Here is a 14,322-nt window from a genome sequence, read left to right as displayed (position 1 = left end):
TTTCCGCTATGTGCATGTAGCAGCGGCGCACTGCCGCTCAATCAGCTGTTTATGAAATGTCATAAAGTCGTAATTATAGCTACACGGCTCTGCAGAGCCGTCTGCTCTACTGATCTCAGGCGAACAGTCAGCTGCTCTCTCTCCCCTCTGAGGCTGAACAACTGGAACATGAAAACCGCACTCACACGGGTCCCGTGAAATATGACAGCTACAGTTTATCGGAAAATAGCGTTGGGCACACTGACTTTGATGAATTTACTGTTTATCAGACCCCAGATGAGACAAGAAGCTAATGTTAGCGAACGCTACGGTCCCTCTGCCTCTGACGCCCCACTGGCCGCTGTGTAAAAGAAAAAAAAGAGACCCTGTATTCCTCCGACACGCTGTATTAATGTTACTGTTTAAAACGCTTTCCAGGTTAGTGGGGATGCATAGCGCTCAAAACCAACATTAAAAACCTACCGCCGGTAGCTAATGTTGCCTACTGCTCAAGAAGACTGTCAGACGCAGAAACCAGGTATGCGCAAATTGAAAAGGAATGTTTAGCAGGAGTATGGGCCTGTGAAAGGTTTGAGAAATACCTGGTAGGCATGGAGAAATTCAGACTGATCACAGATCACAGATCACAAACCACTGGTACCACTGATAAATAGTAAAGATTTAGATGCAGTACCAGTGAGGTGTCAAAGACTCTTGATGCGGCTCATGCGACTGTCTGGAAAGGACTTATGCAGATCACCACCTATAAGCCTAAAACCCCCCACTCCTTCAATGACCGACACCTAGTCAACGACCTGAACGAGTTCTACTGTCGATTTGAAAGACAAAAGGACAGTCCTGACACCACCCCCCACGACACCTCCCTACAGCTACAGCCACTGTGCATCACCTCCACCTCCCCCACCTCAACAGGGTCCTGGGCCCCCCCACCACACCTCACTGGAGACATGCCACGTGCCAGCCTGCTTCAAGACCTCAACCATAATCCCTGTCCCCAAGAAGCCAAGGACCACAGGACTTAACGACTACAGACCCGTCGCCCTGACCTCTGTGGTTATGAAGTCCTTTGAGCGCCTTGTGCTTTCACACCTCAAAGCCATCACTGAGGTGTGATGGCTTGAACATCTGCTCCCTCGTGAAGAAAGCACAACAGAGGATGTACTTCCTGCGGCAGCTGAAGAAATTCAACCTGCCAAAGACAATGATGGTGCACTTCTACACGAGGTCCATCCTCACATCCTCCATCACCATCTGGTACGCTGCTAGCACAGCCAAGGACAAGGGCAGACTGCAGTGTGTCATTCGGTCAGCAGAGGAGGTGATTGGCTGCAATCTGCCGCCGCTCCAGGACCTTTACGCAACCAGGACTCTGAAGCGTGCTGGTAAGATTGTGGCCGACCCCTCCCACCCCGGACACAAACTCTTTGAGACACTCCCCTCTGGCAGGAGGCTGAGGTCCATCAGGACCAAAACCTCACGTCACATGAACAGCTTTTTCCCCTCCACCACTAGCCTTATTAACAAGGCCCGGAAACCACCCTGACTCTCCACCCCTGGCTCTTCATGCCACTGTTCTCTCTGCTGTAATGCTCTTTGCTCTTTATTTCTTATTTATATCTTTATTTATTCTTTATTTTTAATTTAATACATACTGTGTAAATATACTTATATTGTTTGTACCTATACTTATATTGTTTAATATTCCATCTAAAGAATGTGTGACGTGCACCAACAACACCAAAACAAATTCCTTGTATGTGTTAAAAAACGTACTTGGCAATAAAACCTTTTCTGATTTTCTGATTCTGATTTAACGCAAAAGCTGAATATCCACCGAGAAAGACGCTGGTCATCGCAGGCGCCATGTCCCGCAGCCCCATCAAAGACAGAGACAACACAACGGAGGCGATCATCGCTTGCTATGCGAATTCAGTGGCTCACAGCTGGCCTATTTCACAACACAAGCTGGACATGATCAAGACAGCCACACAAGATGAGCTGCTCCAAAAGGTTCAGAAACTGATCAGAGATGGATGGCCCAAGCATGAGAGTAGCATCACAGACAGTGTTGTCCTTGTCGGTGTGTGACGGCCTCATTACAATAGGTTGTCGCATCGTAATTCCACAGTCCATGAGACAAGAAATATTAGACCGCATACATGAGGGACACCAAAGCGTGTCAAAATGCAGAGAACGTGCACAGGAAACAAAGTGGACACATGCCGTTCTGCCAGACAAACAGACACACACAGCGCAAAGAGCCGCTACAACCAACTCCTCTGCCGGAGAGACCGTGGCAGAAGATAGCCACCGACATCTGTGAGTATAAAGGAAAACAATACATAGTGATATCAGACTACTGCTCACGTTACCTAAAAATCTTACATTTGACGTCAACCACAACAGACCAGGTGGTGAGGTCAATGAAAGTTACATTCGCAAGGTTTGGCATCCCTGAACAGATAGTCAGTGACAATGGGCCCCAATACACTAGTGAGGCCTGGAGAGACTTTTGCACATAGTATGACATAGAACATACTACATCCAGCCCGCACAACCCACAAGGAAATGGGCACGCGGAGCGCGCTGTCCAGACAGCCAAACGCAGGATCAGGTCCTGTCAAAACTGGACAAGGAAAAGGAGTGGAAAGGGCCAGCAGTGGTCATTCAAGACAGCTGCACTCCACGCTCCTACCAGGTGAAGTCACCAAGGGGAGGGGAGGTGAGAAGGAATAGGGGTCATCTACAACTGATACCAAGGGGAGCAGAAAAGGAGAACACAGACACACAGTCAAAGAGCCAACAGAAGAAACACCACAAGGACTGAGTGACAATAATAAAGGTCCTACAGTAACACCTGAAGGACTGACCGTGACCAGGTTTGGTAGAGTGTGTAAACCAGTGGTGAGGATGGATGTGTAGTGTAAGAAATATATGGTTAAACTTATTTCAGTTCTTGTTAGTCATAAAGGTCATGAGTTAAATGAGAAGGGAAACGTATCGTTACGTATAATCAGCACTTACAGGAGGAAAGTTATGGTTTAGGATACTGTTGTTATATTCCTAATAGTCTTAAGGACAGGGATAATTTGAGGGGGAGATGTCAAGACATTGTTTGTGTTAATAAAGTTGTACTTCCCAGTGACCAATCAGAGAGCGTGCTGCTAGGCAGACACGTATCATAACAGGAAGAGTTCTAAAAACCGTTTGATGTATGTTACAGAGACGTCGGCAGTGAGACAATAAAGAAAGCCAAGTTAAGAGCAAATAAACTGTGTTTGCCAGCAGCATTATTTGACAGCAGATAAGCCTGTTGACAGCAAGGGTATTGTTCATATTTATGCACAATGACAAATAAAGCAAACTTGCTAAAAAAGGAACTACACGCTGTTTTCAGGTAACGTTACTGTTGACGTTCAAACAGGCCTGTGTGTGTTTTGAGAAATATCTTTATACTGCAAGGCTATATTTATTTTATTTTTATTTGTTATTTATATATTATTGTATTGCCTGTTTTCATACATACAGAAGTTTGCTAAATATATCACATGTTTTTAGTTGGATATTGGATGTGAAAAGAAGGAAATGGTTCTTCCATAACATTGCATTTTAGATGTGTGTTAATTTCCCCCACAAGTAGTAATTTATATAGTTCTATTTTATAGTGATCGATTATCTATTCAAAAAATGTTCTATGTTCTATGAAAAATGGTACATTTTCTATTAAAGAAAAGACAGAAAATAAATATGTTTGTGTGCTGTAAAGTGGTTAGAAAATAATGAAATCGGTATCGGCTGGTCAAACTCAATGAAAAATCAAACATCGGAATCGGCCTAAAAATTGTAATCGGTGCATCTCTAGTTAATACAGAACCAACTAGAACATAAATGAATTAAACACACGGATCCTAAAAAAATCTTTGCGAATAACTGTGGAAATTCAGTTATGAAGCATTTCTTTACACATGACTGATGACAAGGATATAATACAGTTGGCGATAATGCTCCATTAAATGAAGAAGTTTTATTTAGTGAATTAGCTCATTCATTTACTTCTTTTAGTTGACCTCTTTGTATGGGTCCAGAACCTTATTATGTATTTTGTTGACTCGTCATGCCTGACAGCTCGGCCCCTCACAGCGATGTGAGAGTGAGTTCAGGCACATCAAGGATTTAGCTGAAATCCCTGAGGTAAGATGCACACCATGTACAATCAAGCTTATTTTGGGTGGAAAGGGTTGGGCTGCATCAGCACGAAGAACATGATGGGCCCTATTTTAAAGACCTAAGCCCACGGCGTGAAGCACAGGTGTGTTTAGGGCGTGTCCAAATCCACTTTTGCTAGTTTGACGGCGGAAAAAATGGTCCGTGCGCCGGGCGCATGGTTCAAAAGGGTTGTTCTTAGTGTCTTTATTAATTCATAGGTGTGTTTTGGGCGTAACATGAAATAAACCAATCAGAGATCATCTCCCATTCCCTTTAAAAGCCAGGCGCGTTTGGACCTTGGCAGACACATTATGATGGCGGATTTGCACCGTAATATTTTTATTTGTAATCTTTTGCATGTTGCTGTGTGTCCCTGTGTGTGTAACAAGCATAGTGTGCGCTGTGCATGTGCCTAGGCGCATTTTACTAATTTGCTGTTAAAATAACAATGAAATGCTGCGTTATTGACTTTAGACCAGGTTTTTGTTGGTCAATGGCGAGATCACTTCCCGTTGCCTCAAGATAGCAATATGCCCAGAATGCACCTGAACACACCACCCTGTAAGACCAGCACGCCCATGGGCGCAAAGATGGGGCCAGGTGCATTTGCTATTTAAACGACGTGGGCGCTGGACGGGAAACTGACAACTGCGTCGGTCTTAAACTAGCAAAGACACTTGCGTCGGGCTTTGCGCTGCGCTGCGCCAGGTGCAAGATAGGGCCCGACGTGTTGTTCTTGGTTGAATGGACAGACGTAGGGACCCAGCACTGAGCAAATGCATTTAAAACAACACATCAACTGTCTGCTTTTCTCCTCCAGAACAACCTCATAGACCCCCTTCAACTGAGACAGCGTCCTCTCCTCTGTCCTCATACTCCGGACCTGTCTGCTGCACTCTACACTCTAAACCCTCCAACCCCATCACTTCCTCCTCTGCCTCCTTCAAAACACACCAGCAATCAGACAGCCAATGTATTTAACAGAAGAAGAACAAAAATTAATTTTCTCCTTGTGCATGAGATTATAGTAAACCAGAATTTCAGAAACCTTCAGGCACTGTCACCAGTTAGTAGTTTGGACAGCACAATAAATGGAGTATACTCATCATTAGATTATCACCAGAATTTTCGTCGATTTCAACACGTAGCTCTGTTGTTTGTAAATGTGGAGTGCTGTCAGTAGCAAGAAAAATGAAACCAATCGGTGCTGCCTACACCGTGTTATCCTCCTGCTAGAGTTAGCACCCAACAGGCTTAAACAGGGCAAGTTCTAAATGTGTTTTTAGCCTCTAAACATGCTCAAAATGTCATTACAAGTGCCTACCCATGTGCAGTGATTCCTTCCGAGGTAACACAGTGAATCTGACTGCAGCAGATGTGACAGAAAGGCATAAAAGTAAATTATTATTAAGTTAATCCATATCTCTGTTTATTTACTGGTTTCCGGTGAAGTCCACACTAGTCAATTGTCGAACTCATACAATCCAATATTACAAAATGTATTTTTTCCACAAAAAAACGATTTGTCGTTGTTATGTCCTTAGTAATGACTATGTAGCAACAGGCTGTAACCTGACACCACAGTGGAGCCAGCAGAGCTGCAGTTCAAGAGTTCAAGAGCTATTTTTGTGGAAAAAATACATTTTGTAATATTGGACTGTATGAGTTCGACAATCGACTAGTGTGGACTTCACCGGAAAACAGGAAATAAACAGACATGACACTTGTAATTGACACTTGACATTTTGAACATGTTTAGAGGCTAAAAACACATTTAAAACTTGCCCTGTTTAAGCCTGTTGGGTGCTAACTATAGCAGGAGGATAACACGGTGTAGGCAGCACCGATTGGTTTAGTTTTTCTTGCTACTGACAGCACTCCACATTTACACACAACACAGCTACGTGTTGGAATTGACTGGAATTCTCCTTTAACCACTTGAGATAAGTGCAGTCAAAAACCACTTATTATGACTTCACTTGTGCAGGGCAGGTCATTGTGTCACATGATACAGTATATTAAGCCTCATACTGTTATCACACGGCGATGTGTCGAGGCAGTTGATCAAACAACAGTAATCAACAGTGGACAACAGAAACTCTGTTCCACACCAGTAGTAACTAATCAACCAGCTTGTTTGGTAAATGAAAGTGTGAATGCAATGTAAGAGAGCAGCACTAAACCAACTCAAAACACATCCTGGTTTTCTCTCCGTTGTTCCTCTACTTGATCTTCATCTGTGTTTTAATAGGCTCCTGCACTGAGTTAGAATGATGAGTTAGGGCTTGGGGATGGGGTAGCCTGTGGCTCGGAGGTAGAGTGGTTGCCCCATAACCAAGCTATAAAAGCTGGATGCAGTGATGGTGCTGGATTGTGGTTAACAGGCCAGTTTTACCCTCGCAGACAGACTGGCCTCTACTCACCACCATCAACAGGGAAACAGAATGTATAATGGAAAAGAATATTTATAGACCCACAAGGAATTGTTCAAGATGTGATTTACTCTGCAATTTAGAAAGTGTCGAGGGTGTGCATGTTGCCCTCTGCTGTAAAAAGGTAACTGGGGAACCAGGAGGTAAATCAAAAAGTCTATGGTGCATTATGGGTAGTATATTATGAGTCAGTAAGAGATTGAGCGTCCTTGAATTACAAATGATTCATGAATCCAAACCTGTCAATCAAAGTAAAATGCCTCCATGACAGTCCACAGTAGCTCAAACCTGCAACAATTTCAAGAGGATAGTAAGAAGAGATGCAGTGCCTCGCAGTAACAGACGGGACTGAAGGATTAAGTGCCGCTGACAGTTGAGCAGAGATGGATAGATTTAGTTGTACAGCTGAGTGACTGACTTTACTGCTTTAAAAGTGTGCACAGCAGCCAACTGGCATATCTACCGGTCACCATATCATAGCTATAATTGAATAAATCACTGTGATAGAATGTCTAACTGCCTCTCACACTTAAGGGAAATAGCATATCTCCCGCCTCGTTGGTCTTATTACATCACAGGAATTCTCAGCTACCAATTCTAACAAATTATCCAAAGTAGCAACTGGCTTTGAAATCTGGAATCCCAGAGTCTTCTAATTGTGTTACAACAAATAACAGCTGGCTTCTGCATGGAAATGATACAGAAAAGTGGCCCTGGGAGCTGTAAATGTGTGACGTCTGAGCATCCGATTCCCTCACACCACCGAGGAGTTTCATGTTCACTAGTGGCTGGTATGCCTGGCCTCAAGCCAGCCAGAGAGGGGTGAAGAGGTACTCCTGGTGCTCATGGCATGCTCCGCTGGGTATACTGGAGGATGATGGCTATTTGAGCCAAATGCCATGAGTTCTGACAGAGACAGATGGGAAGAGGACACAGGATCCAAGAGGAGCAGGATGGTGGCTTAGCAAAGAGATGGAGTCTACGCATAACTTCAGGAGAAATGATGATGTGTTTAGACCAAGAATATGTTGATATAATGATGATGTTTCCCTGTAACTGTAACACTGCCATGCAGTTGGTGCATCGACCCGGTGCACATTTCACAGATCTGGCTTTAATAAAGCAGACGGTGACCCAGAGTTCCATAGCGCCTGATTTATTTCAAGCAGTCCCACTAGTGGCCTCTAGTACACGAACAAAACATGAGGGTTTTATTATTCGTTGAGCCATTAAGCAATGTTATGTTTGTCCTTGGCATGGTGCAATTGGAATAATAATAAGCCAGCAAATTTGACTCTAGCCTGAATTTTAATATTTCTATCATCTATTGATGTCCACACTAGAGGAGATGTCAGCCTGCTCCAAAGATGTCCTCTGGGTATCGCCAATATCCTCAGCAAATATTCAAAACTCAGCTAATAGGTTTTGTTGGGATGAAATGCTGTTCTGACAAGGTTCTGGAGGAAAGCTAAGGGGGTCAGCCAAAACCATTAGGACGCTTTCTCTGGGGACAATGAAGTTAGACATCCAACCAATCATCATCTTTGATGCAGCCGCTGACAACACAGAGAAAGGAGGAAATGTGTTTTTGTGTTGTGAAGTTTTATGAGAATGACAAACCTAATGAACCCTGGCTGTGGGTCATCTAACTGAACAGAACTGCAGTCTGTGTAGTTTACACTCCTGCCTGCCACAAGCAACACCGATGGGGGATTAAGGAAAATATCTAGAGATCAACATGAACCAAAACTAAATTCTTTCCATACATGCCGACCAGCGTGTTTGGCCAGTTTGCCAGCCATCACTGACTCTTTAAAATAAATGAAAGGTGAAGAAGGTGAAGAGGCCTAGCCAACCAGATGCTAATGTTAACTCCACAAACTGCCAAAGTATAAATAAACTGCTGATTGAATCAACAAGCGATTGAATGTCACTGAGCCATTTTTATGTTCTGGTTCTGAGAGAAGAAAATTTAGTTTAATGTTGACGGTCAGCCAGGGGCCACAACCTCCATCAACTACCATTCATTTGCACATGAGGTGAGATCTCGTTACTATTAGGTTTTGTACTGGACTGTTGTTTTGGGGGGCGGCAGTAGCTCAGTTCACCTCCTGTCGCGGTGCCCTTGAGCAAAGTACTGAACCCCTGCGAAGGGTGCCGGCCGAGGACAGCTCCCCAAAATATTTTGAAATTATTTGTTTTCGGGAAGAAGAAAAAAAGATGTCAAACAGCTGGTGTTCAGTGGTGGGTATTTGTGTTCCGTCGGTTTGTATTGGTGTGAGAGCAGACATTAAAGGACAAATCCGACGCAAAATGAACCTAGGGGTTAATAACACATTGGTACCGAGTCGACCGTTCTCTGGGATTTGTTTCATGCTAATCGAATGTGACCAGTTTTAGCGCAAAGCGCTAATATACAGGCAGGCGCCATCTTGGGAAAACAGTCATGATCAGTCGAACGACAAACGCCGTGCAACCAGTAACCAGTAACATAGCTCAAGCACGGCGTTCGTTGTTCGACTGATCGTGACTGTTTTCCCAAGATGGCGCCCGCCTGTATACGTGAACGGTACCGTCTTTCTAAACTATCTTTTTAATAAACTGTCTGTACACTTACAAAGTTCTCAATGCTTCGGTTTACATGTAGGGACCCTCTTTATGCTACCGTGGAAGTGTGGTGATATTTTGAGCCTTGTTAGTGGTATAGAAATAGGGATTTCTTTTTACTTTACCAGTGCCTCGATGACTAGCTTCATAAGCTAATTAGCGGTTTGCCCTAAACTGGTCACATTCAATTAGCATGACAACAAATCTCAGAGAACGGTCGACTCGGTAATCATGTGTTATTAACCCCTAGGTTCATTTTGCGCCTATTTGTCCTTTAAGAGCAGTGCAGCCTGGTCAGGCAAAATGGAGAACATTACGCCACTATTTCATTTGATTTATTTCAAATTGATTTATTTTCTTGGTTGGCTGGGGTAGTTTATTATAACTTCACTTGTCTTTTGTTATCCTGTTGGACCTGCAATAGGTCTGTTTGAGCAGGAGGAGGAGATTAGCCTACGTTAGCTCTGGCAGTGAAGTTAGCAGCTAGTTGACACTTTGTGCTCAGTGCTCAGTCAGCCTGTGTCCCATGGATATCACATTGGAGAAACAGAGCGCTATTTATAGCTCTTCTGGCCACGTTCACTTCACACATTTATAAGTTTACAGTTTAGTTTATTGGTTTGAATGTGATAGGCACTGAATGTTAGTTTAAAATGATTTCAATAAAGTATATGGTTATACATGTTTATTACTGGTTTTATGAAAACCATAAACCAATATTACATTGAGGTGTTCATAATTATTATAATAGCTTATTGAAGAACACTTATGTTAACACATAACTATCTTAAAATTAGAAGTGTAATTCTTTCTACTCTTATTCAAATAGAAATACAAATTATATTGGTGCCTCAACAAATACAGACACAGATACTGGGCTCTCTGCCTTCCCCTAGTGTGTAATGTACTGTAGATCGCACAGGGCTCAATAACATATGGAAAGTCTTTCAGTCAGTGTTATGGAGGCATTGTCCCATCCTGTCTCTGGGTGGACGTTAGTGTCAGTGTGAGATGCAGAAGCCTGGGCGAACATACTTGATGGTGTGCGGATGTTTGGTGCTATACTGAGGGATGAGGCCATAGATGACATCCAGTCCATGGTTTGCTCCAATAAGGTTTGCTGTAGAAACTGTAGGGAGAACACACAACCAACTGAAAACATGAATTCATGAACCTGAAAAGTAAAAAGTGTAATGTAATGTGTATCATTTGAATTCCATTGAAATGAATGAGTTTTGAATCATCCATTTCCTGACTCTTCAGTATCCACGTGTGGGCAGGCAGGGCTGCTGTTATGGACACTCTCACGGTAACCATATGTTAGTGGAAATAACACTAAAACAGATTCATATTTCACAGATTTAAATTTAATTTACACTAACTTCATATATCTTTCATGATTTGGCTTGGCACTTATTTTTGTCCACTTCAGCTCGTTTACTGCTCTATAAAAAGAGTCGAGAAGATTCTAATATTTTTTCATTTCATACATAAAGTCTTTGCTCTTACAAAAAGACCATATTACAAGTCTGATGCTAAAAGCTCCAATATCATACTGTATGTGCAGTGGTTGTTATTGTTGCTCTCTAAATGCTGGTATCCTTCATTCAACACCTGGCTGGCTGCAGCAGACACAAACACTCCAGCTGTGGATGCATCAGTAAGCTTGCTGCGATGTTTATTTTGTCTTCTTCGCAGAGGAGCACGACTGTGGAATTGTCAATCCCCCGAGGCTGGTAACCATTGAGCTCTCCTAGGTTACTACACTGTGTACACTTATTACACTGTTACTACTCAGACAGAATGTTTTTTTACCACGTTTCTGACTTTCCTTGTTGCTTACAAAGTAATGATATCATGTCGAGATTCAAAGCACACATTAATAGAAATGGTGAAGATTGGAACAGAGGTGATCCATCCAGTTTTTTTGTTTGGTTTTTTTGCTACTTCACTGACACCTAGTGGGTGAACCCTGCTCTGACTCAGGTCTCTGAGTGCTTAGCACCCAATGAGTAGCTGCTCAGGTATCAGATACTAGATTTGTTATCCTGTGTCACATAATCAACACAGGTAACAGGAAATGTTGCTAGGAGAATGGCAAATACAGTAAATAGCTAATAAAAAATTGTGGGAAGCTGGAAGTATTGAGACAGTGAAAGATAAATAAATGAAAAATAAATTAATCTTTTGTTGCTTCTGTCGCAAGTTGTAAATCAATTCATCAAATGATCAGTGAGTGCTGTGTGTGTGTGTGTGTGTGTGTGTGTACGTGCGTGCGTGCGTGCGTGTGTGCGTGCGTGCGTGTGTGCGTGTGTACCTGATGAACAGAAGACCTGGATGGCCCAGAGGCAGGCTGCAGCCCTGCTGCTGTGCTGGGCGTTGTGTCGGAGCAGATTGAGAGTGAGCAGCACAGCTCCAGCCTCCTCTGCCTTCATACCTATACGCCGGTCTGCACACACACACACACACACACACACACACACACACACACACACACACACACACAGGAATGTGTAATCAGAGTAACGTCAAGGTGAACAGCGTAGAATCAGCTGACCATATCATTTATTTTAGAATATTTATCATCTTTATTGAGCTTCCTGTTTGGACTTATACGGCCTCCGGTGTTGCTGCTAATATGCAAATATGCAACTCAACTGTGTACCACTGACTTCCTGTGTACTTATACTTCAGAGGAAAACATTGTACTACTACATTTACCTGTAAGAGAAATGTTAACGTTGTAGATTCAGATTCTACTCACAAAATACAACAATTATAATATGATGCATTATTATTCATTAAACTATCCAGCATTATATTAGCGTTGAAAGCTCCACCTTGAACAGATGTTAAGTAAAGTTAAGTACATTGTGCTGATAATTTATCTCTTTTACTCTTCACTTGAAGTAAATATTTGAATGCAGGACTTGTACTGTGCAGTATTAGTAGTTTTGCTATCAATAGTAAATGGTTTAACTGCAGAATTAGTTGTTTTTTTTGAGTCCAAGGCATAAAACATCTTAGCAGCACACAGATAGATTGAGAACAATTTCATCACTTAAAAAGTGGACAGTGTCAAATAAAATCCCTTGAGATTGTGACACTAATAAAAACTCGGGCCTTCTCGGTGACATTTTTAGAAATCACTTTTCCGGACAATCTCATGGGATTTTATTTGACAGTGTCCACTTTTTAAGTGATGAAATTGTTCTCAACCAATCTGTTGGTTGTGTGTTACTGCTGCCAATACCAACATTCCCAGTTAGAGAAATGGTGAAGAGTAAAGAAGAAGCTGTTTCCCTGGGGCCCCAAATCATTATTTTATTATATATATTACATTTCAGTTGATCTAGTCTCACCAAAACAATAATTTAGACGTGTTAATCAAACTGATTTCACATAAGAGTTTATCTGATACATCTTATCATTTTCTGATTAAAACCACAGTTGCCTACTGACAAACGTCTTCAATTGATTTAGTCTAAGAAACGCAAATGTATGAAATGTATGATTACAAAGCACACAACAATAACAGCAACCTGAGAATATTAAAAACATGACAGCTGTTTTTGGCCAATTGGATTTCCTGTTTACAGTAGAGACATGATTGCAGGGCTGGCGTTTTTATTTCTGATGTCTAGTTGTTGCATATTGTGGTTGGCATTTCGGAGTAAATAAACCCAAAGTAGCCTTTGGGTTTATTTGTCAGATGTTGCAGGGCTAGGTTTTTGAGTGGTGGGCTCTGCGATCCTCTATTGGGCGGATAAAGTGCAATGGTGATGATATGTGTAGCGTTACACATATCATCACCATTATTATTAGTAGTATTACCAAAGAGATGCTAGTGGTTACAACATGTCCTGTTCCTGCTGACCAACTCACCTATCTCTGGTTCAACAGTCAAACATTTGGGTTTTCCTTACTCACCTACTGTGCAATATTTAACATTTAATACTATTGATAATACTGTGCAATTCCATTACTGTGCAATATCTGTATACTGTGCAATATCATTACTCTCATTGTCCAATATCTATTATTCATTCAAATAATGTGCAATTACCCACACTGCATATCACACTGTATATAAAACCATATTTATTTTTTATATGTATATAGCATCTCAGAACTGTGCACCTTACCCCCTTTTTTTTTCACTATTTACTTTAGTCCATGTTGTTATATTTATTTTACATACATGTAGGAGTTGCTTCTCATTGTACATGTGTATAGTGACAATAAAAGGCATTCTATTCTATTCTATTCATCCATCACCATAAAATTTCTCATCCATCCTCACCTCTGTGTCCCACTTTAGCCAGCAGGTGCAGCAGTGGCAGCAGGATGGTGTAGTTGGGACTGAAGCTGCGGCCGGCATTGACCAGTGCGATGAGCAAAGCCTCGCTGCCACCTTTACTGATCATGTAGTGGATACGACGATCTGTACCTGCAGAGAGATAGAAAGATGCTGCTGGTTCCTCTGCTGGAGACTAATCCAATACAAACTAACCCAGCAGATAAAACCAGTGGGTTTAAAGGGACGGATGCAGGGGCGGATGTGTTCAAGAGTCTGATGGATTTAAGTGTTTTCTGTGGTGTTAAGATGGTGGCATGACATGATCCAAAGAAAAAAAACAGGAACTACAAGGTGTAATTGTTGTACCCAGCAACAACTAATCATGTTCTCTCTTCTGTTTGTCTCTCCTTTCATTTCAGATTCCACCTCTCCCTCCAGCCTCAGATCCTTCTGCCCATTTCCTCCCCTGCAGCTCATTCCCTCATTAGCCCCTCAGTATTTCTACCAGTCCTGTTTCTCTAGTCATTTGCCAGGTTATTTTGTTATTTATTCATTTTATTTATTAGGGACCATGTACAATTTTTAACATAAATGTTGCCATTTGATGCATGTTAGCCTTAGAGCTGTTACACACCAACCAGACGGGCCTACCGTCGGTAGAAAAGCCAGTCGGACTGATCAGTTTGGTCCCCGAGGTCCAAGAAAATGCCTCAAAACACACTGAGGCGACGCCGACTTGAGCGTACGCTCTGCGCGTGCGCAAAACTTAATACGTCT

At 42.3% G+C, this 14,322-nt stretch overlaps 1 protein-coding gene across 1 annotated transcript in view; it reads right to left on the bottom strand.

Annotated features, from left to right (window-relative positions):
- Nucleotides 1-14,322, bottom strand: part of agbl1 (AGBL carboxypeptidase 1) — a 110,814-nt gene that overhangs the window by 76,112 nt on the left and 20,380 nt on the right. The window contains exons 4-6 of the mRNA XM_078256184.1: nt 13,549-13,695; nt 11,563-11,694; nt 10,281-10,374 (exon numbers count right to left, since the gene is read on the bottom strand). Of these exons, the coding sequence (XP_078112310.1) occupies nt 10,281-10,374; nt 11,563-11,694; nt 13,549-13,695 (373 nt within the window). The remainder of the gene's footprint in view (nt 1-10,280; nt 10,375-11,562; nt 11,695-13,548; nt 13,696-14,322) is intronic.

This window comes from Sander vitreus, chromosome 8, assembly GCF_031162955.1.
Source record: "Sander vitreus isolate 19-12246 chromosome 8, sanVit1, whole genome shotgun sequence".
NCBI classification, from domain to species: Eukaryota; Metazoa; Chordata; class Actinopteri; order Perciformes; family Percidae; genus Sander; species Sander vitreus.
This window is presented reverse-complemented; position numbering and strand designations above follow the sequence as displayed.